This window comes from Suricata suricatta, chromosome 11 (genome assembly GCF_006229205.1).
Source record: "Suricata suricatta isolate VVHF042 chromosome 11, meerkat_22Aug2017_6uvM2_HiC, whole genome shotgun sequence".
NCBI classification, from domain to species: Eukaryota; Metazoa; Chordata; class Mammalia; order Carnivora; family Herpestidae; genus Suricata; species Suricata suricatta.
In genome coordinates this window covers 69,526,401-69,550,359 of record NC_043710.1, presented here as the reverse complement: position 1 = coordinate 69,550,359, position 23,959 = coordinate 69,526,401, and the positions used below count along the sequence as shown (strand labels likewise).

At 35.8% G+C, this 23,959-nt stretch overlaps 1 protein-coding gene across 1 annotated transcript in view; it reads right to left on the bottom strand.

The window, feature by feature from the left end:
• NAALAD2 (N-acetylated alpha-linked acidic dipeptidase 2) overlaps positions 1-23,959 on the bottom strand; it is a 62,995-nt gene that overhangs the window by 23,043 nt on the left and 15,993 nt on the right. The window contains exons 5-13 of the mRNA XM_029957016.1: positions 18,302-18,488; positions 16,477-16,578; positions 13,814-13,939; positions 12,103-12,289; positions 6,594-6,687; positions 5,308-5,406; positions 710-795; positions 321-440; positions 139-221 (exon numbers count right to left, since the gene is read on the bottom strand). Coding sequence (XP_029812876.1) covers positions 139-221; positions 321-440; positions 710-795; positions 5,308-5,406; positions 6,594-6,687; positions 12,103-12,289; positions 13,814-13,939; positions 16,477-16,578; positions 18,302-18,488 — 1,084 coding nt within the window. The remainder of the gene's footprint in view (positions 1-138; positions 222-320; positions 441-709; positions 796-5,307; positions 5,407-6,593; positions 6,688-12,102; positions 12,290-13,813; positions 13,940-16,476; positions 16,579-18,301; positions 18,489-23,959) is intronic.

Genomic DNA, 23,959 nt, shown 5'->3' with positions numbered 1-23,959 from the left:
CTCTATTTCTTAAATCTTTGAGTCTTTCTCCAAATTAAAGCCATTTTTAGGCAATGTAATCTATCTGATCACCCTGAAATACATGTATTTGTTTCCCTGTTGACCAAGAAAATAACAAGAGCCTCTGGTCATACTTACCTCAGCCCATTCTGTGGAGCCCAGCAGCCCAAATTCTTCTGCATCCCAGCTGGCAAAAATGATGGTTCTTCTAGGTCTCCAGCCTGTAATCATTGTTAGCATACATTAATTAGATATACTGCCTAAACACAGAGGAAAATTGAGTCATTTTTGTGATCACCTACCAAAGAAACATTATTTACCTTTACCCAATAGTTTTCCAAAACTCTGGACAATTTCTTGCAAAACAGCAGCCCCACTGGTTGGGTCAATAGCTCCAAATACCCAAGAGTCCCGATGACCTCCTAGAATAACGTACCTGTCTGGAAAATAATGTGTTAAAAGAACTACAATATTGAATACATTACAAATAGCTGTAATTTATGTCTTTAAATTAAACTCCCTTTTGGTTGAGTTTCTTATATATAAAAAAATCAGCCCTTTAAGTTAGAGGTTTCTTTTAGAGTTGTGCAATTTTTTTTTTCCCAAATGTAGTTGTCTCTCATCAGTCAGGGGGCAAAAATGACAGGTTTTTGTCTCTTACTCTTTTAATCTTTGTAAAAATGAAGTGTTTAAAAACATTCAGACTCACCAGGTTCCACAGATCCTCTGATCATTCCAATCACATTATATATCCTTGTAATTTTATTGATGTTATGAACGTGCATTCTAACCTTCCTAGGATTTCAAAGGGAATAAATTACTTCATGCAGAGCATTATGTCTAACAGTTTTGTTCCAAAGTTTTATTATGAAAAATCTCAAAGTTATAGAAAACTTTAGTAATAGGTCAATGAATCCCCGTATATCCACAACCTAAGTTCTATAATTATTAATATTGTTGATGTGTGCAATTTGCAAATGGTTAATGAATTTTGCTTCTAAGTACTTAATCATGCTTAAGGTCAGATTTTGAAAACTGAATGTCAGTATTTTTTTTATTACTTCTCCCACAGAGCTATATTGCTGATAAAGTCCAAAATACTCTTATTCAAAATGTCTTGGGTATTCATTCTAAAAATTTTAAGTACATTGTATGAATTGCAAAAATAAGAGACAGCCAATTATATGTTAAAGGACAAATAAGCATTTTTAAAGTAGGTCTTTGTATTTACATGAATTCCTGCGGGTCAGTAACTTTCTTCAAGATTTTTGAAGCAGTCTAACATTCAGCACATTGTTAAGTAGCTAGCTAAGTGGTGCCAGAAAAAATTTTGGGAATTTGGCAAGTACCTGCTAAAATGCATACTACAACTTTCCTAGCCCATCACTGTTGACTATCCATTCATGAAATACACAACCAAATTATAATTCAAGGGAAAATTCAATCAAGCTCAAATAGAAAAAAGCCATTCACATTTTATGAACCCACAATGATATGGGAAAGTACTGAGCTGTTTTTTCACAAGGAAACAAAATAAATCTTTATCCATGAGGGGTGGGTTGGATAGAGAGAGGAATCTCAGTAGTTTCTAATTTATGGCTATTTATGAATGGAAGAAGTAAGAGGTTGTCAAAACCTGTACATTGCTAAGTGCAGATTCTGGTTTTCCTCCTCTGGTAGTATATTGTGCTTCTGAAAGCATGTTTAATTCATGTGCAATATTCAACTAAAGTGCCTTTACATTTTAAGATATTAAGGATTTATTTTTCTGAGAGATAAAAATAGCAAAAGAGCAGAAACATTTTTAGCATGTGTATCTAAAAATATGAGCCTAAGATCTATTAGTAAGAAACCCCAAACCATTGATATTATATCATTAAATGAGAATAAATAAATAAGAATGTTACAAATCAGAAATGAGGGGAAAAATCTATTTTAATCAAAACCTGAAAATAGACTATCTGCTTAGATTCTGAGAGAAGCTAGTGAATATTCAGTTCATTACTTCACAGTGGAAGAATCGTTTTTCTATTAAGCACTGTACTTCCATTTCAGCATTCTGATTTTTTTGTATACTCATGTTTTCCTTTGAATCAGTTTTTTTTACTCTATGTGCTTCCCTTATTAATGAATTAAATGAAAATTTTTTTAATTTTTTTAATGTTTTATTTATTTTTGATAGAGAGAGAGACAGAGCATGAGAGGGGAAGAGGCAGAGAGAGAGAAGGAGACACAGAACTGGAAGCAGGCTCCAGGCTCTGAGCTAGCTATCAGCACAGAGCCTGATGCGGGGCTCAAACCCATGAACGTGTGATCTGACCTGAGCCGAAGTCAGAGGCTTAACCGACTGAGCCACCCAGGCGCCCCTTAAATGAAATTTCTGACACATGTTCATTTTATATTTGTAGAATTATGATTTTACTTTAAAAAAATCATCCTTTAGCATTTTTGGAAGTTCCATTGAGATGTACAATAGACTCACTTTGCAGAACCTGGTATGGGTAACTTAAACCCAGACATGTCTGCTTTTTGCTCTGAGGTAAATCACAAGCAGTGACAGAATTTTAACTCTGCTGACTGTATCTCTAACTTTTTAAAAAATTATCCTTTATCAAAGTAAGCTCTGTGCCCAACATGGGACCTGAACTCATCAATCCAAGATCTAAAGTCACAGGCTCTACTGACTGAGCCAGCCAGTTGCCCCTCTAACTTGTTTTTATTAAGGTTTTTTAAATTCCAGTATAGTTAACATGTGGTGTTATATCAGTTTCAGGCATACAATATAGTGATTCAACAATTCTATGCATTACTTGGTGTTCATCATGATGAGTGTACTCTTTAATCTACACCACCGATTTCACCAATCCCCACCTACCTCCCCTCTGGTAACCATCAGTTTGTTCTTTGTGGTTAAAGAGTCTGTTCCTTGGTTTGTCTCTTTTTTTGTGCAATTCTTTTTACTTTTTCCTACTCATTTTGTGTTTTATGTTTCCAGTTTGCTTATAGCAGGCAAGATATTCCCCATTGTGGCAACAATAATTAGGAATGTGGTATTTTTTTGTTTTTTGTCTGTGTGTTTTTTAAACATTTATTTATTTACATTCAAGTTAGTTAACATACCATACAGCACTGGTTTCAGGATTTCAGGAGTAGAACTCTGTGATTCATCACTGACATACAACACCCAGTGCTCATCCCAACAAATGCCCTCCATAATGCCCATCACCCATTTAGCTCACCCTCTCACCCACTTCCCCGTCCAGGAATGTGGCTTTATGTCTTTTCACTTGGTAATCTCTGTAAATGGATTAATAGATTGTTGAGGGCTCTTCTGAGTGAGAAATGGCAGAGAACCTAGAGAGCTTTTCTGAGTGAAAAATGATGTAGACTTTCTGTAAATAGATTAATATATTGTCAAGAGCTCTTCTAGGTGATAAATGAGAGATTTTTATTTGTGGATTTGTTCATTCTGTTTCAATTAAAAATTTTGTGCCTGTGGTGAAGAACAGCTTTTTGATATCCAGACCAAGGGATTTGTATGTTTCTGAGTTTACTCCTGAACTACATGTTTTCTGTGTTCTCTGTGTTATGTTTCTGTTTCTATATCAGAAAGGTCTTTACTGGGGCACCTGGGTAGCTCAGTTGGTTGAGTGTCTGACTTTTGATTTAGGCTCAGGTCTTGATCCCAGGGTTAGGGGATCAAGCCCTGCATCAGGTTCCATGCTGAGAATGGAGTCTGTTTAAGAGTCTCTCTCCCTTTGCCCTTCTCCCCTGCTCTCACTCTTTAAATAAATTCAGTAAGTGAGTAAGTAGAACAGCCTTTATCTTTTATTGTGTATGTTATGTCTTCCTGCTGCTGTTAGGGTATTAATAAATTAGGTAATAAACTCAGGGCACCTCAGTGGCTCAGTCGGTTAAGCATCCTACTTTGGCTCAGGTAATGATCTCACAGTTTGTGAGTTTGAGTCCTATATTGGGCTCTGTGCTGACAGCTCAGAGCCTGAAGCCTGCTTCAGATTCTGTGTCTCCCTCTCTCTCTCTGCCCTTCCCCCGATTGTGCTCTCTCTTTGTTTCTCAAAAATAAATAAATGTAAAAAAAATATAAAAAAAAAATTCTCATATTAAAGTAACTCTGCTCTAAGTTATAGAGATAAATAAACAATTAAATAAAGTATTTCTAAAATTTATGTAAAATAACTTTACCTTAAAGGTATTAAAAGTTCTGAAGAAAATCCTTACAGAAACTAAAAAACACTAAGAATCCAATTTCACATTGTTATAGTAATGTGTTAGCAAGAGTGGTTTTATCAAAAATACCTATATATTCTCTGATTTATCAGTGTTACAATTCCCCTTCTTTTTTAGGCAAATCAAACTACATCAAGTTGTAATCGTGCCATCTTGTTTCACAACTCTACCCAAGCTCTCTAACTGCCATTTCCAGACTGCCTTGATCCAGTGTTCAACTTAATCTTTCTGTAGTATTTAACCTCAGTGAATAAATATTCTGTGATCACTCCTCTACAACAGTGCATATGAGGATGATAATGCATTGAGCCTTACCATAGTTATATGCTTACCCTACACAGTAAGTGAGGTGAGCACTAAACGTTACCCTTCTTTGTCTGCTCTCTTATACTCTTTCTCTTAAGGTAACTTTCAAAATGCTATACATATGAAATTCTGGGTCATATGAAACACTGTTTTAAAACCTAAGGTGAAAAAGGAAGTTAAAATGCTAAAACCTAACTCCAATTTAGTCATGTTTAAGACTTTATAAAACAAATGTTATATCATTAGAAAAAGAATTCAGTACGTCGCTCTGTTCTTTATTTTTTTAATTTTTAAAGATGTTTACTTATTTATTTTGAGAGAGCACACCAGCATAAGTGAGTAGAGGAGGGGCAGACAGAGAGAGAGGAGAGAGAGAGAGAGAGAGAGAGAGAGAGAGAGAGAGAGAAAGGAGAGAGAAAGAGAGAGAGAGAGGAGAGAGAGGAGAGAGAGGAGAGAGAGAGAGAGAGAGAGAGAGAGAGAGAGAGAGAGAGAGAGAACCCCAAGCAGGCTCCACACTTAGCACAGAGCCCAATGATGGGCTAATTCCCTCAAACTGTGAGATCCTAACCTAAGCCAAAATCGAACGTCAAACACTTAACTGACTGAGCCACCCAGGCATCCCTGTATCAATTGTTCACTATGAAAAATGAGAAAGAGAAAGCAGACAAAATATACATGGCGGAGCAGTTATCTTGACATTTTTCTATTAAACATATAAAAGTTTTCCAGTCTATTAAAGTAATATACAATTACCTGAAGGAATCGTGCCCTGCAAAGCCAGGCCCGATATTGTAACCCACATTAAGACTTCCCTTCCAGCTGTCATCTGGTGGAGCAGCTCCTCCCATGTGACTGTGGAGAAAAAATGAAAACGAAAGAAAAAAACGCTGAGTATCACAATTTCTTAGAAGAAATCATGAAGTTTGACAATGAGATATTTCATTCATACGTTTTACAAATATTTATAGAGCTAGGTACTGCCAATATTCCCTCTCCTTGTGGAACTAACATTTTAGCAAGAGAGCCATAATTGAAATAAGGTATTTAATATGTTTGTGATAAAACATATGAGAAGCATCAACCTCCTTATTTTTGACTAATGAAGCCTTAGGATTAAGAAATACTGAAGATACTCAGGATTTGTGACTTCCAGACCTGCCTTGAGCTCTGTGCTGACAGCTTGGAGCCTAGAACCTGCTTTGGATTCTCTGTCTCTCTCTGCCCCTCCCTGACTCACGCTCTGACTCTCACTCAAAAATAAACATTCAAAAAATTTTTTAAGAAATACTAAAAATACATTCATGACTGTGTTAAGAAGGATAAATTAATTTCTAGAGAAGCTGATTACCTAGTAGGTACTCATAAAGCAATCCAAGTCTATTGGTACAGACATCTTTAAAAAAGTCTGAATGTTTGTAAAAGAACATCAGTAATAGAATGCAAGAATAGCAAACATTAAATATTTACTAAATTCTAGAGATCAATGCAACTGCGTAAAGTATCATCTCTTCCTCCTAATACCTCTATCACAGGAAAACAATTATTATCCTCATTTCACAGATAAGGAAACTGAATCAGAGAAAGATTAAGTAACTGGTCCAAATTCACAAATCTAATAAGTAGTGGACATCGTAATATTTTTAAGATAAAGGTCAAGTACAAACACCAAATGAATATCTAAGAAAATCCAACTATTTGAAAAATTTCCAATCAGTATTTTTAACTTTGGACAGTTTTGCACTTAAGACTTTCATTTGTACCAAACTAATAGTTTCTTTCCATTTCTTGGTGTGCTCCGTTATTCCTACTTCAGGAGCTATCTTGACACAAGACTTTTTTTAAAAACTCATTTTCCTACTTTGTTTCCTGAATATTTATTTTTTAAAAAATATATTGAGGTATAAGTGACATATAACATTGGTTTCAGATGTACAAGCAGACTTAACTTTCAACAGAATTAGATTACATTGGTTTTAGATGAGAAAATGGACACATTAGTACAAAACATCTTAATCTCATATCCAATTAGAAAAACATACCGTAATAATATTTCTGCATCATTATACCCAATAGGATGTACAGGGATCTTGGGAATTCCCACTCCTTCTTTGACATCAACTCTAAAGGTGTACTCTGCAGAAATCAATTGGGTAAATTGAAAACAACTGAGGAAGCTGAGCAAAGGGTATAAAGAAACTTCATTTATTACTATTGCAGATCTATTACATGTTTGAAGTTATATTAAAAACTTAAAGTTCCCCCAAAGCCAGTGATAAATTTGCCTAACATGGCCTATTTTATTCAACAGTAAGAAATTAAAATCATTTATATATTTTAATGTAAAATCAACCATAGGGATTATACATTTCCAGATTTGTTTTAGTACTTCATGTAATTCTCTTGAATTTTATAAGAATATTTTATTTCCTCAAGGATATCTCCTTAAAGGATCCTTGAATCCTTCTTAAAGAAGCTATAGTTAACCAATTTTCTGGAAAATGTGTTTTCAAATTCTGAAAATAGATATAACTGAAAAAACTTAAAGGGAACTTATGAGATCATGAGAATAATAAAGATCTTATTCAAATAGTAATACAATATTCTCTTTAAGGAAGACTGAAAAGTATTGTCAGACTTACAACCTCATTGGGATTTTGGCTTTCAGCCAAATGGTTGTACAGTACTAAAACACCCATCTTAGAAACAAAAGAAGGTTTAAGTCAAAAGACATCAGATTCCACCTTGAGAAACTAGAAAAGAAGAGCAAATGAGGCAAAAATAAGCAAGGAAAGGACATAATAAGATCAGAGCAGAAATATAAGAAATAGGAAATAGGAGAATGGTAGGAATTATGAATAAAATCCAAAGCTGGTTCTTTGAGAAGATCAATAAAACTGATAGACCTCTATGAGACAGTTGAGGAAAAAACATTGTCACAATCAGGAATAAAGAATAGAATATCTGCATATGAATACACGTGTGCACATGCACGTGTGTGCGTGCACACATACACACACACACACAGAATGAGAAAATTATGAACAACTCTATTAAATTTAACAACTTAGATGAAATGGAAAAAATCCTTGGGAGCAAACTACCAAAGCTCACTCAACCTAACTAGCCACATATCTATTTTAAAAATTGAATTTGTAGTTAAATACATTCTTCTCAAAACTAGAACAAACTATCCTAAAATTCGTATGGAACCACAAAAACCCTGAATAGCCAAAGTCATATTGAAGAAGAAAACCAAAATGGGAGGCATCACAATCCCAGACTATAGCCTCTACTACAAAGCTGTCATCATCAAGACAGTATGGTACTGGCACAAAAACAGACATATAGACAATAGAATGGAGAACGCAGAACTGGACCCACAAATATACAGCCAATTAATTTTTGATAAAACAGGAAAGAGTATCCAATGGAAAAAAGACATCTTCTTTTAACAGATGGTGCTGGGAGAACTATACAGCAACATGCAGAAGAATGAACCTAGACCACTTTCTTACACCATACACAAGAATAAACTCAAAATGGATGAAGGACCTGAATGTGAGATAGGAAACCATCAAAATCCTAGAGGAGAAAGCAGGAAACAGCCTCCTTGACCTCAACCACAGCAATTTCCTACTCAATACATCCCCAAAGGCAAGGGAATCAAAAGCAAACATGAACTATTGGGACCTCATCAAGATAAAAAGCTTTTGCACTGCAAAGGAAACAATCAAGAAAACTAATAGGCAACTGATGGAATGGGAAAAGATAGTTGCTAATGGCATATTAGATGAAGGGCTAGTATCCAAAATCACTCATCAGGGAAATACAAATCAAAACCACACTGAGATACCACCTCACGCTGGTCAGAGTGGCTAAAATGAACAAATAAAGAGACTATAGATGCTGGCAAGGATGGAGAAATGGGCACCCTCCTATACTGTTGGTGGAAATGTAAACTGGTGCAGCTGCTATGGAAAACAGTGTGGAGGTTCCTCAAAAAACTATCAATAGAACTCCCCTATGACTCAGCAATAGCACTGCTGGGGATTTACCCAAGGGATACAGAAGTGCTGATGCATAGTGGCTCATGAACCCCAATGTTCATAGCAGCAATGTCAACAATAGCCAAGTCATGGAAAGAGCCTAAACCTCCAACACCTGATGAATGGATCAAGAAGATGTGGTTTATATATATAATGGAGTACTACATGGCAATGAGAAAGAATGAAATCTGGCCATTTGTAGGAAAGTGGATGGACTTCGACGGTGTCATGTGAAGCAAAATAAGTCAGTCAGAGAAGGACAGATACCATATATTTTCACTCATAGGTCTAACAGGAGAAACCTAACAGAGGACCATGGGAAGGGGGAAGAAAGAGGGAGAGTGAGGGAGGCAAATCATGAAACTCTTGAATACTGAAAACAAACTGAAGGGGGAGGGGGACAGGGGAATGGGGGTGATGGTCATGGAAGAGGGCACTTGTGGGGAAGAGCACTGGGTGTTATATGGAAACCAACTTGACAATAAATTATAAATAAATTAAGTAAATAAAATAAAAGTCCTAATAAAAACAAAACATTTCTATACATAAAACTTCAGGCACAGATGGATTTGTTAGGGAATTCTACTGAATGTTTCTAGGCAAAAACAAAACCCATTCTATATAAACTCCTATTAAAAAAAGGAAGATGAAATAGTTCCCAACTCCTCCCATGAGGCCAACTTTACTCTGATACCAAAATGAGATAGAAATATACAAGAAAATAAATCTATAGGCTGATAATCTGCCATGAAAGATATTCTTAACAAAAGAATAATGCACTATGTTCAAGTAGAGTTTATCCCAGGATGGCAGGGTTGGTTTAACATGCAAAAGTTTATCGGTATTGTAAGAGTTACCTTGAGATGGCTACTGAGCGGCCACTTTGCTGTGGGGAACTCCATGCACCAACAGCCCCCACCTGCAGACCTGGAATGCACCACGCTGCCCTTTGAAAAACGGCCAATCATGGAGTTCCAGCCTCCCCTCACCCCGATAAAGGAAGCAACCAATCCCACCCCACCACAGTCCAAGGATGCCCAGGCTTGGCAGTCTGCCCACCCGAGATCAAACCCAGAACTCTTTCACCCATAAAACACCTTGCCCTCCTGTACCGGGTGCGACTTCCCTGGCCCATTCTGTCTGGACCAGGGAACCTTGCCAGAGACCGCTCCCACTAAAGGCCTTTTACATTTATCTCTGACTCTGTAATAAAGGGTGCTCTGTTCTCTTTTCCCAGTCCCTTGACACTGTAACTTTTTTACTTTGCCGATTTTAACCTTAAAGGTATCACGTACCAAAATTAATAGAATTTATTATCATAATAAATGATCATCAGTAATAGCATTTGACAAAATTCATTGTGTATTCCTAGGTAAATGTGGCAAGATAAAAGCTCTTATCACATTAGAAGTAAACTCGCTCAACCTGACCAAAAGCATCTATAAAAAATGCCTACAGCAATATCACACTTGGGAAGACTAGATTCTTTTCTCCTTGAAGCAGGAACAAGGGAAGGATATCTCCTCTAAGAACTTCCTTCACAATGTACGAGAGGTACCAGCCAGTATACTAAAAAGTATAAGGCATCCAGACTGGAAACAAAGAAATAAAATGTATTCTCAGAAAACATGATCATCTGTGTAAATACTAGTAGTATCTACAGAAATCTGCTAGAATTACTTACTAAGTTTAACAAGTTTGCAGGCTGCAAGATCAATGTATTTCTCTACAAATAAAAAGCATTTTTATTTACTAGTAGATAAGTGTATAGACACTGAAATTTAAAATTTTTTAAAGGCATAAAACTAGAAAATGCATATAGATGAATGTGAAAGACAAGATCTGTACAGTAACACTACAAACATGCTGAGATAAATTAAATACCTAAGTAAATGGAGAGTTGTATCATGTGCACAGATCAAAGTATTCAATATCTTTTACAATGTCAATTCTCCCCAAAGTGATGTATAGATTTAATACAATCTCAATTCCCAGGAGGATTTTCACTAGAAATAAGCTTATTCTAAAATTCACATGAAAAGGACCTAGAATGCCCCAAAACTTTGAAAAAAAAAAAAAAGTAACTTGAAGGACTTCCAGCTCCATTTCAATGTAAAATGAAAAAGACTGACCAAACTAACTGTAGCAAGTATAGCAACTGGAATGCTCATGCACTAATATTAGGACGTAAAATGGTACAACTACTTTGGAAAACAATTTGAAATTTTCTTCAAAGGTTAAATATGCATCATATTCTCCAGCCATTCCATTTCTATAGATTGATCCATGAGAACTAAAAGCATATGTGCATGTAAAAACTTCTATACAACTATTCATACCAACTTTATATATAAGGAGTCCCCAAACTAAAAACAATCCAAACATCCATCAACAAATAAAAGAATAAACAATCTGTAGTGTGTGTATTCAATGAAATACTACATAGCATAAAAAGGAAAGAACTATTGACACAGACTTAGATGTGGATGGATCTCGAAATAGTTAGGCCGACAGAAAGCAGATCAGTGGTTGCCTAGAAAATGGCAAGGAGTGGGTAAGGGAGGAAAGCGTTACAAAGAGATGAGTGAAAACTCTTTTGGATAATGGATACGTTCATTCTCTTAATTGTGGAGATAGTTACACAGATGCCAAAACACTTTACATTTTACATATTAAACAACACGAAAAAGTTAGTATTTAAAAAAAATACAAATGTATGATATAAAGAAGAATAAAATCACTAAGCAATTCAGAAAACCAAAGTTCAGTCTGGTAAAAGCCATGTTTCTTTGGGTATGGGGATCTGTGTTTCTGGATCTTTATTAAAAGTAGAGAGAAACTGAGGCACTTCAGTGACTCAGTGGGTTGAGTGGCTGACTTTGGCTCAGGTCATGATCTCTTGGTTCATGAGTTCAAGCCATGCATCAGGCTCTGTGCTGACAGCTCACAGCATGGAGCCTGATTTGGATTCTGTGCCTCCCTCTCTCTCTGTCCCTCCCTGGCTCATGCTGCATTTCTCTCTGTCTCTCAAAAAAAAAAAAAAATGTAGAGGGAAATTCAACTGACCCTTCCCTGTCCATGTTCACACCTCATGAAAATTTGAAACAAATGTAATATGAGGGAGGGTGTCTGGGTGGCTCAGTTGGTTGAGCACTGACTTCAGCTCAGGTCACCATCTCACGGTTCATGGTTTAAGCCTCACATCGAGTCTGTGTTGACAGCTCGGAGCCTGAAGCCTGCTTTGGATTCTGTCTCCCTCTCTTCTCTGCCCTTCCCCCATACCTCTCTCTCCCAAAAATCAATAAACATTAAAAAAAATTTTCTTAACTAAAAAAAATAGAATACAAGGGAGAGGTTTTTGAATTCCTAGCAACAGTAATCCCAAACATTATGATTACATATAGTTTTAAGGTTAGCCTGTAGACATTTGTTTTTACGTCTTCTAAAAGGGCAAGTACTATTTTTGTAAAACAATGTGGACCACAACAGGCCCATCCATTACCTTTAGCTGGATAGCCTGGAGTGAGCGGGTCACCAGCACCATTCAAGTTTAACACATTCCCTCTCTGCACTGCAGTTCCGGGAAGGTTCCATCCTTTAGGGTATGGCTGTGCCCCAGGGGCAAAGTAGTCAGCGGGATCAGAGTACAAGATGATTCCTATGGCTCCTGCTAACATGGCATTTTTAACCTGCAGGGGTGATGTGCAGTCCATAATGTAGTACTGGCAAATTAATTCATCTAAGAGAAAGTCAGTTTAATAATGTAAGGAAACTTAAGGCACTGCTTCTCGTCATGCTGTTAAACATTCAGTCCTTTATGCCTTGAATCCTGCCATGAATACAATTTCTCTCCTGAAGAGCGAACAACTCTCATTTACTCTCTACAACTCCAAACAAGTGACTGCCTCTTTGAAACATTCATATTGTCCCTAAAACTGCAAAATTAACGTTTCCCTTCTTTCTAACTAAACTAACTGAAAGTTCTATGCAGAACAGTTGTAGTGTGTGGAAAAATTGCCCACTGAGTTCTGTAAACATTTTCTAGCAATCCAAACTGATCACAAATAGGAAAATCTTTCCAGGCAAGATTCTGAATTCTTCACAATCAGAAGTATTATAGCAAAAGATAGATAACTGTCAGTCTTGATTAACTAAAACACATTCCAATATTCAGAAATCATTCTTACCATATGAACAGTACAATCTGTCACACTTTTTTGAAAGGCAATTTGATGATGTCTTTCAAAATTTTGAAAGTACATATTGATTCAGCTATTCAATTTCTAGGAATCTATACTACAAAAGTCTTCACGTACATGTTCAAGTACATACGGACAAAGATGTTCACAAAGGAATTATTTGTAATAGTAATAAATTCAAGCCAAGCATCTGTCGATACAGGAATGGTTAAATTGCTTATCAAGTCTTATGCATGCATATATTATATAAAGTATTATATACCCATCTAAAATAATGAGATATTTAATAAGAAGCCAGCAATTTATAATTAGCTAAGTACCAGTCACTATCATAAGTGCTTTCAAACATTAAGTAATTTAATCTTCGTAATACTTCGAAAGTAATAGCACTAATTTCACATTATATATAAGGAATCATTGGCAGAGAAAGGTTAAATAACTTGCTCGTAGTAGAGGATCTAGAAAACAGAGAGCCTAGACTAGAACCCACGTTGTATGGATTTAGAGTCCTAGGCTCTTAATTATCCACTGTACAACTCTCAATGTGTTAACGGGGAGGAATACCTATGTATTACGGCTGAGTGAAAAAATAAAGCTGCATATACTATATGATGCCATCTTTGTTTAAAAAACATGCATATGTAAAATTAGCAAAGAGAAAAAGATATTTGTATTCATATTTCACAGAATTAGGTCTAAGAAGAGCATTAAGATTGATCATGTCTGGGCAAAGAAACTGGGTAATGCAAGAAAGCTTTCATTTTTCAGATTACATAAAATTTCCTTCAAAATTGTTAAAAAGCAAATTTTGTTTCTATAATAAAAGTAATTTCCCTTCCTAGTATGTCAGGTTAACATAAAAACGGGATTTCCTGTTCAATCATGGCCAATAGGAAAAAAATTTTTTAATATGTATAGTGAGGTTAATTCTGGAAAACATAACGCCAGCTGATCATTTACAGTTACAGGATACATTCTATCCTCTTCCCTCTAGAAAAGCAAATTTTACAATACTTTATTTCCTCTGAAGATTTTTCCATATCTTGCAATAACGATCTTTCCACTGCAGTTGATGTTCATCTCTCTTTCTAGCTTGAAAAAATCTTCAGTACGAGCATAGTTCACATATATAAGATCTCCCTGTAAGGAAAAGAAAAATTTTTTAAAAATATGTAACACTGCTGTAGTTAAAAAGAAAACCAAAGAATAAGTTTGCTCCATAATACCACTTCATCAAAAGTTAATTTCTGTGGTGTGGGCCTAATAAACAGATCCATGCTAATTTCATAGAAGTTTTTAGAAAATCTTTCCATACTTTGAAAAGTTTAAAAAAAAAAAAAGGCCAATATGTAACTTTAACCAGTGTGTTCTGTTTGAAGAGGTTATCAGAGTATACTGAGCCACAGGAAATATATTTTATTTTTTTGATGTTTATTTATTTTTGACAGAGACACACACACACACACACACACACACACACACACACACACACACACACAGAGTGTGAGTGGGGGAGGGGCAGAGAGAGAATAAGAAAGGGAGACACAGACTCTGCAGCAGGCTCCAGGCTCTGAGCTTTCAGCACAGAGCCAGATGCGGGGCTTGAACTCCAGAATGACGAGATCATGACCTAGGCCAAAGTCAAGAGCTTACCCAACTGAGCACCCAGACACCCCAATAAAAGTCAAAAAACTCCAACTATGTCTTTAAACAATCCCACTTATAATTGCACCAAAAATAATTAACACCTAGGAATAAATTTAATCAAGGAGTTGGAAGACTTTTACCCCCAAAACATAAAATAATGATAAAAGAAAATGAAAAGGACACAAAAGAATGGAAAGATATTCCATGCTCATACACTGGAAAAATATTAAAATGTCCATACTACCCTAAGCAATCTACAGATTCAATGCAATTCCTCTCAAAATACCAATAGCTTTGTCACAGCAATACAAAATATAATACTAAAATTTGTATAGAACCACAGAAGACCTCGAATAACTAACCCAAGCATGCGAAGAACAAAGCTGGAGGAATCATAATCCCAAATTTCAAGATATACTGTATCAAAATAGCATGTTTCTGGTATAAAACAGACATACAGATCAATGGATCAGAATAGAGGCCAGAAATAAACCCACACTTATATAGTCAATTAATCTATGACAAAATAAATGGTGCTAGGAAAAATGGACAGCTATATGCAAAAGAATGAAACTGAGATCGTTTCTTATATCATACAAAAATAAACTAAATACAGGTTAAAGACCTAAATGTGAGACCTGAAACCATAAGACCCATAAAAGAAAACATAGGGAGTAATTTCTTTGGTATCAGGCTTAACAACATTTTTCTAGATATATTTCCTTGGGCAAAGGAAAAAAAAAAAAGCAAAAATAAACCACTAGGACTTCATCAAAATAAAAAGCTTTTGCACAGTCAAGAAAATCGTAAACAAAACTAAAAAGTGAAAAGATAGTTGCAAATGATATATCCAGTAATGGCTTACTATCCAAAATATGTAAAGACCTCATACAGCTGTATACCAAAAATTCAATACATACATAAACTGATTAAAATGGGCAAAAGACTTGAGTAGACAATTTTCCAAAGAACACATACAGATGGTCAACAGACATATGAAAACATTCTCAACATTACTCATCATCAGGGAATTGCAGATCAAAATCATAATGAGATATTACCTCACAGGTATCAGGCTGGCTACTATCAAAAAGACAAGAAACAACAAATGTTGGTAAGAGAAAGAAAGAAATCCTCATGTACTATTGGTGGGAATGTAATTGGTGCAACCACTGTGAAAAATTGCTTGGAAGTTCCTCAAAAAACTAAAAATAGAAATACCATAGGATCCAGTAATTCTACTACTGGGTATTTACCCAAAGAAAACAAAAACACTAATTCAAAGAAATACATGCACCCTTATGTTTACTGAATCATTATTCGCAAGAGCCAAGGTATGGAGCAGCCCAAGTGTCCACTGACAGATGAATGGATAAAAAAGAACTGGCTTATATAAACAATGAAAAATGACTCAGCCAGAAAAATGAATGAGATCTTGCCATTCCCAACAACATGGATAGACCGAGAGGGGATTATGCTAAGAGAAATAAGTCAGAGAAAGACAAATACCATATGATCTCATTTACATGCAGAACTTAAACAAAAATGAACAAACAAGCAAACAGACTCTTCCACACAGACAAACTGATGGTTGCCAGAGGGAAGATGAGGGATGTGTGAAATAAAGCGGATTTTTAAAAGAAAAAAGAAATCCCAATCATGTTTAATTTTAAAACATAGTATTAATTTAACAACTTCTGTAGTATAATCTATAAAGTCATATATATAAATCCATAACAAAGTCAGACTATGAACAAAAGAGTTTGTAAAAACATCTACTGACATTACTGAATTAAAGATATGTTCAGTAGCTTGTCATTTCAGAGTGGCATCCACTTCATCAGGCTCTGATTTTTATGTATTTCTTTTCTTTTTCTTAAGCTATTTTTAGAGAGGGTGTTCATAGCACTGAATCTCAAAGTATGGATCATCATGTATGATTCACCTAACCTCCTTGGCTTTGGTTCTCAGCATAGGCTTTAAATAACACAGGGAGGTTTAAAGAGTTGAGTAAAAAAGTCTTACTTTACCTCTGGCGTGCCTTGGGCTGAGAAAGCATTATATGGTGGAATGGTATTTGTAACATTCTCATATCCCTGTGGTGGTGGCTCAAGGTATGATGTGTTGAAAATCTAGTGAGAATCAAAACACACAAGGTTAGAGAGAAAGATTCCAGATTGTTATGAAAGAATAATGCTCCTGACTAGACACTTAAGATTAAGCATTCTGCAATTAGGTTCAATAATTCAACAGGTAAATTCCACTGGTAACAATAAGAGCTTTATCACTATTATCACCTTCAAAATAGTAGCAACTCTGCAAATGCATGCCATCTCAGGTGGCTAGAAATTCCCATATGAAAACAGGGCTCTGAGCGTGGCACCCTCATGATTCTTCTCCTTTTCTGTGTCGGACCCTTTTCTTTCAATTGCATGTAAATAATAGTTCCTGTGTTTTATCCCCAGTCCACTGTCTGCCTCATTTTATACTCCCTTCCCGTGAGATTTGACTCTTCAAAGTTTTATCCTTAACCAATATACTTAAATACCCATCTTTCCAGACTTGTATTTTTAAGGGCCGGATGGTTATTTCAGCTTGGATGTCCAAACTCAATATGTCAAACTTTGAATTTATCTTCTCTCACCCCAGGCTTACTTCTGGTTTGGCATTCTCTGATATTACTGGCAGCATCAGTAGCCAGCTGATTCCAGACACCTAGGAATCATCCTGAACTCTGTCTTCACCTCCTGCCTCCAGTCAGTCATGAATCAATTCCCACTAATACGGCTTCCTAACTGTTTCTTAGATCATCCTTCTTCCTCATTCCTGCTAACATCCTGATTCAGGGCATCATCATCTTTTCCCTATATTATTAACTTCTGACCCCAATTTGAATTTCTTTAAGGTCTAGGTCTAATATGTAGTCACCCTGAACTATCTAAAAAATGTCTCTAGCAACATCCTTCCATTGCTTAGGGCTTGCAAATGGTTTACACTGACTGATGTTAAATTCTAAGCCCTTACAACATGGTATAAGCCCCTCTATCACCTGTCCCCAAAACATACATCCTGGTTTCTTTTTTTTTTTTTTTAATGTTTTATTTTATTTTTGATAGAGAGAGAGAGACAGAGCATGAGAGGGGGAGGGGCAGAGAGAGGAAAAGACACAGAACCGGAAGCAGACTCCAAGCTCTGAGCCAGCTGTCAGCACAGAGCCCGACGCAGGGCTTGAACCCACGAATGTGAGATCTGACCTGAGCTGAAGTCGGAGGCTCAACCGACTGAGCCACCCAGGCGCCCCCCTGGTTTCTCTCTTACAGTGGCCCACTGTGTACATTTTTGCAGTACAGAAAAATTTTAAGTTCCTCAATAACACTAAGCTAGTATAGGTCTCCAAACCTTTGCCTTAATTTTCTCTTCTGCCTACAATTCTTTTACCTTGTTTTTCATGTGGTTAACCCCTTAGGATCCTTCAGGACTCACATATCAAGAAGGCTTTCTTTCAGGAAGCCTTCTTTAAGTCCGTAAATGGGCTAAGTGAACCTTTTCTGTGTGAAGAACTGAAATCATACTCTTCCTAACACTTACCATATTAATTTAAAATGATGTGTTTTGATGTCTGCCTTACCTTACTAAAAGCAAAGAGACCATGTTCCTAGTCTTCATTCTGGCTTCAAGACTTAGCACTGTTCCTAACACACAGTAAACTCTGAATAATTAGTTTGCAACTTGTCAACTTTTCTAAAAATTATGAGTTCCACCGCACTATTAGCAAATTTCTATTTTTAATTGACCCTACATCCCGATTCACATAAACCAGTGGGATCACAGAAAGTACCAACAATTCCACATCACCTCAATTCCATGTTCATCCATGACTGATATATAGTTGGTATTTGTCTCGTTAGGGTAGGATAGGAGAACATCATAATGAACCAACTTGGCTGAATCCAGTCCAAATTTCTTCCACTGGGTTTGGATTTTCTTGGCAAGAAGTAAATTTTGTTCTGTTCCTGCCAGATGAGGGAGCTTCGTAAAAGAACTACAATAAAAAATAAAATACAAGTGGGAGTTAAAGACTATATTCAGACAATGTGCCTAAGGACTATTCTAGAGGTATCATTCTTTACATATTAAGTTATAATTTTTACATCAGAGATGAAAAAAAAACAGGTGATACTAATTTCTAGGTGTGCCAGTAAAAAATTATTTGTGTGTCACTATAACTTTCACATCATGCTTCCCCAGAAAAGAACATATTCCATGGTAACTACATGTTTGCAGCTATAAGAAGACACCTTGGAAAGTCATGCCTCTATACCAGTGGTGCTCTTTCTTGCTGATCATCAGTAAAGGAGGACATTTTGGGGGAGAAGGCAGTTCATTATGTTTGCCAGAGACCAACAGAGCAGTCTAATGTATGCTTCTACTGGTGTCTTGTCATACTTATTCAGTTGTTTCTCCATCTCATTGAAGTTAAAGTCCATGCATTTTTATTTTTATATTGCCTATTGCTTAGTTCCTGCCTGTTACCCAGCAATTATACAATACAGGTTGTTGAACTGAATTTGGGCAATGCCCTCTTGGTTCTGAGTGTAAATGGTTGGAGCATTTAAGTAATCTCATAAAAGTAGTTTTCATATTTGTTCATTTTACATGAGGGTAAATCATATTTTTAAAAGTTTCAGTAAAATAATAATGCTTTTGTAAATTGGCTTTTTGGTCAATATAAGACACCCAAAAAGAAAAATGATAGGCAGTAAATGAAAATTAACATTTACGGAAAACTTACTGTATGTCAGGCATATGGCCAGGAACTTCACCAGGGTTACCTCATTGAATTCTCACAACCCTTCTTCCATTGTCCTCATTTTACAAATGAGGAAGCTGAGAGAATAAGTTAACTTGCTCACAATTTCATACCCATTAAATGTTGGGCTAAAATGTGAAAGTCATGGGACGCCTCGGTGGTCCAGTCAGTTAAGTGCCCAACTTTGGCTCAGGTCATGGTCTCACGATTCATCAGTTCAAGCCCCATGTCAGGCTCTGTGGTGAGACAGTTCAGAGACTGAAGCCTGATTCGGATTCTGTGTCTCCCTCTCTCTGCCCCTCCCTAACTCACATGTGTGTGCTCTCTCTCTCAAAAATAAAATATAAACATTAAATAAAATATGAAAGATAGTTGTCTCACTTTGAGAAACAGTAATAATTCGAAAGCGTTCCTCTCATATTATTCAACTGCTTCAACTCCTCGTATGGCTCCCTACACTGTGCATTATCACACTTAAACATGGCGTGTTGGGCCCTTTTTCACCTGATCTACCCTTTCACCTTTCCATTTCACACCCTACTCTGAAAAAAATTCTCCACCACACAGCATTTGGTAGACTCATTTTCCTTCTGCAGTGACCAGCCTTCCCCCTTGCACAAGATCTTCTCTCAGACAAAAACACTGCCCCTCTATCTGAATCTCCCTCTGCCACCACTTCTTTTATTCCCCTTTCCCACCCGCAAGCTACTCAACATCCATTAGGACTCCTCCCGCCTCTTCTCTCTGACGCTTTCCCTTACAATTAAATGAAAACTACAAGTTACAAACATTTACTATCTTATAATAATTGTTTCAAAAAGCATTTTTGTGTTTCTAGATAGAAGCTACTTTTTTATTTGAAAGCAGTTATTTAATATGCATGAAAACAGGGAGGTTCAAGACATTTAATTTCTACTTTACAAAATTTATTATTGATTTATTTTCTACATTATAAAGATACTATCATTATAACTAAAAAAAAATGTATTTCCTTGAATTAAGATGGAGGATTAGCCATGAACTTTTGCCATCCATCTTTTAAAGATGGGTATAGTTCCAGGCATAATATATTCACACTGTAATGCTCAGGAGAAGCAAGTACAAACAGGAATATCTATTTTCTCTTCTGTGTTTCTTTTAACACAGGAAAACTTTTTGTAGAAGATCTCAGCTAAACTTCTCTTTTCATCATAATAGGGTATATACGTCTTAAACAAATCATTGCCAAAGGGAAGAGTTTTAATGATTGGATTATAGACTGATTAAGACACTCCTGGGCTGGAAGGAAGTAACCCTTACTGAAGGGACACTGCCAACAAGAAAGTGGGTGGAGAGAAATCAAATTGTTCCTACCACATTAGAACCCTTAACCCAATCTTGATCACCTTCCTCTTAGGCTCCTTCACTGATCATAAACCCTCTACACCTCTGATCAACAATTCTGTGCCTTCAGCCCCTTCTCTGAATGTTTGCTTGACTTCCTTGCCTTAACTGGTTTCCTCAACAGACCCAGCTCACCTGCAAGCTGTCTTATTTCCCATACCCCCACATAGACAGATCTGCTAGAAGATCTGCTACTAGTTCTCCTTACTCTCCCTTGGCTCTTTCAAACATTTTTCTTTTTTCTTTAAAAAAAAACAAAACAAAACATGGCTCTTTTATAGTTCATACCAAAAGTCACCACCTACTACACCGTCTGGGTGCTGTCAAAGCTGTCAAAACTTCTCATTCATTAGAGTTACTAATTCAATGTATTTCACTCTATTTCTATTCTTGTTATCATTCTTTGTGTGCACTTTCTGTATTCAGTTGGATGTAAAGGAAAGAAAAGCTAACACCAAAAATATAATCATCATATAAACTATTTGTACATACTTATCACCATATGCTATACTACACATTAAAGGAAAATAGAGATAAAATAAACAGACATCAATTTCAATGGTCACAAATATTAAGTTTTGCTTCTGACATCTAACTTCCTAGGTGACTTCTTTCAGAAACGTCATAATATGCTGCAGACAGTTCAAAAGTATTAACATTATGCTTCATCTTTTAACATACAGAATTTAAATATAAGCACTCTGTCTTAACTGATAAGAAATTTTGCCATTATATTGTACTGCAGGAAAAATAAAGACTGAGTCTCTCTTTAAATGACATGCATCTTAACTACCTGATTCTTTTCCTTTATCTCTAAATAAGCACCTCAACAGAAATTTTGAGTTTGCTTCCTAATCTTTAATGCACCTCAATCATAAATCAGCTCAAATTTCACAACAGTATAGCTGTTTTCATTCCTCATTACTACAGCTTGCTCTAGTTCATCCATAGAGATTAAGATGGAATTTCATGACCTCATTAAGTCACAGGATAGATGAGGAAATACACTCTTTATTTGATTCTAGGGTTTAAGTGGAGTCTCAGAAGGGGAAAAGAGAATCTGCAGAAAATTTTAAGAAATAATGAATAAAACCTTCCTAAATCAGTGAAAGACAGAAGTTAACAAAATTAAGAATTTCAGAGAGCCATAAAAAGAATAAATTTGAGGAATACTAGGCACATTGTAAGATAGCTCAAAATTAAAGAGAAAATGACATGATGTATAATATTAATGACTGTAAAGTTCTCATAAGATACCAATACCAGACAAGAGACAATAAAAGACATTTAAAGTTCTGAAAGGGGAAGAAAACAAGGTCATCTTAGAAATCTATATCCAGGGAAAGTTATGCTTCAAGAATGAAGGTAAAATAAGGATTTTATACATAGAAAAATATTAAAGAATATTTGTTATCTCCAGACCCCATATTACAGTAAATGGTTACGGAAGTCACTTAGACTACATAGAAGTACTATAGGATAACCAAAATGTTTCAGAAACAAATGAAGATCATTGGAAATAAGAAAAATTCTATTTTAACTCTTTTATCTTAGGGCACAAGTAGGGGAGAAGAGCAGAGGGAGAGAGAATCTCAAGCAGGCTCTAAGCTCAGAGCTCAGTGTGGAGCCCTAAGCAGGCCATGATCCCATGACCTAGGATCATGACCCCAGCTGAAATCAAGAGTCCAATGATCAACTGCCTGAGCCACCCAGGCACCCCAACTCTTAAGTCGATTTCAATACATACAGTGTTCAAAGATTATTAACTGTTTGGTGAGGTTTATATTGCAGTGTATATAGGATATTTTTGACAGCTATAATATAAAAGATGATAGAGAAAAGGGTAAATGGAAATACAGACATCTCAGTTTTCCATACTATATGTTAAGTTGTACTAAAATAACTAAGAATTGAGTGAAGTGGGGTGCCTGGGTGGCTCAGTTGGTTGAGCATCTCTTGATTTTGGCTGAGGTCATGATCCAAGAGTTGTGGGATTGAGCCCTAGGTTGGGCTATGAATGCAGCCTGCTCATTCTCTGACTCTCTCTCAAATAAAATAAAAATTTAAAAAAGTAATTGAGTGAAGAGTTATAGATGTTTGATATAATCACTAGAGCATCACATGATTTATCCAATGGAAGGACGTATAGCCAAAAGAAAAACTAAAATGAAATAAAATTTTAACTATTCTTCCCATACAAAAAAAAGGTCAGAAAATGAGAAGTAGACGAAAATAGAGAAAACAGAAAATAAATTAGTAGACTTAAGTTTTAACCATATCTATAGTTACATTATATGTTTTTGTTTTTTTTTTTGAGATGCAGCAAAAGCAGTTTTAACAGGAAAGATTAAAGCAATACAGGCCTACCTCAAGATAGGAAGGAAAGAAGGAAGGAAGGAAGTTAGGAAGGAAGTTTTTATTTTATTTTATTTGTTTTGTTTTTTTCTTTTTTATTTATTATTTATTTTTTTAATGTAACACAATTTATTTTTTTAACATATGCAATTATTTTCCATCATTTACAGTACAGTAGTTACAATGACACTCCAAACAGAAAAGCAAAGTAAAAAATCAAAACCCCAACTTCTATTTCATGTAATTAGACTTATACAGAAATTAGAAGGTTAAGTACCAACCAGTTAATCACCTAATTTCACAGCTATCTGTAGTGGCAATCGTTATATAGCAGCTTATCTATGATACATTCAAGATACAATTTATTACTTGCCCATAAGCTAAAACACAGCCTGCTTAATACCTTTCCTTAAATTCCACCTCTATACTACAGTATACTTGAGGTCCATGCAAAAAAGTAGCTACCTTTTATATAGGAAATGAATAATTAAGTCTTTGGTATTGTAAAATCAACTTCATTTAAACATAACCACCCCCACCACCAAAAACAGAAGAGGGGAAAAAAAAAAAGTAAAGAAAATAATAAGGGGAAAACCTAAGACACACTCCCTAGGGGAAAAAAAACCAGCATGTAATTTCTGTCCTTGACGGAATGTATTAAATAAGCAAACACCACCAACAAGCAAAACAAGTACTACAATGTAAAAATATTAAAAAAAAGAAAACCCTCTCACATGCATAAATGAAAGATTGCACACAAAGAACTCACATCTTTTCAAGCTTCAACAGTAAATATGCTGCTACTATGTGTTAAATACTGCATGCTTTGCCCAAGCTAAGATGAAACCACATCATAAATCAATAAGCATATGATCCTGTCGATAGATGCAGAAAAAGCATTTGACAAAATACAGCACCCTTTCTTAATAAAAACCCTTGAGAAAGTCAGAATAGAAGGAACTTAC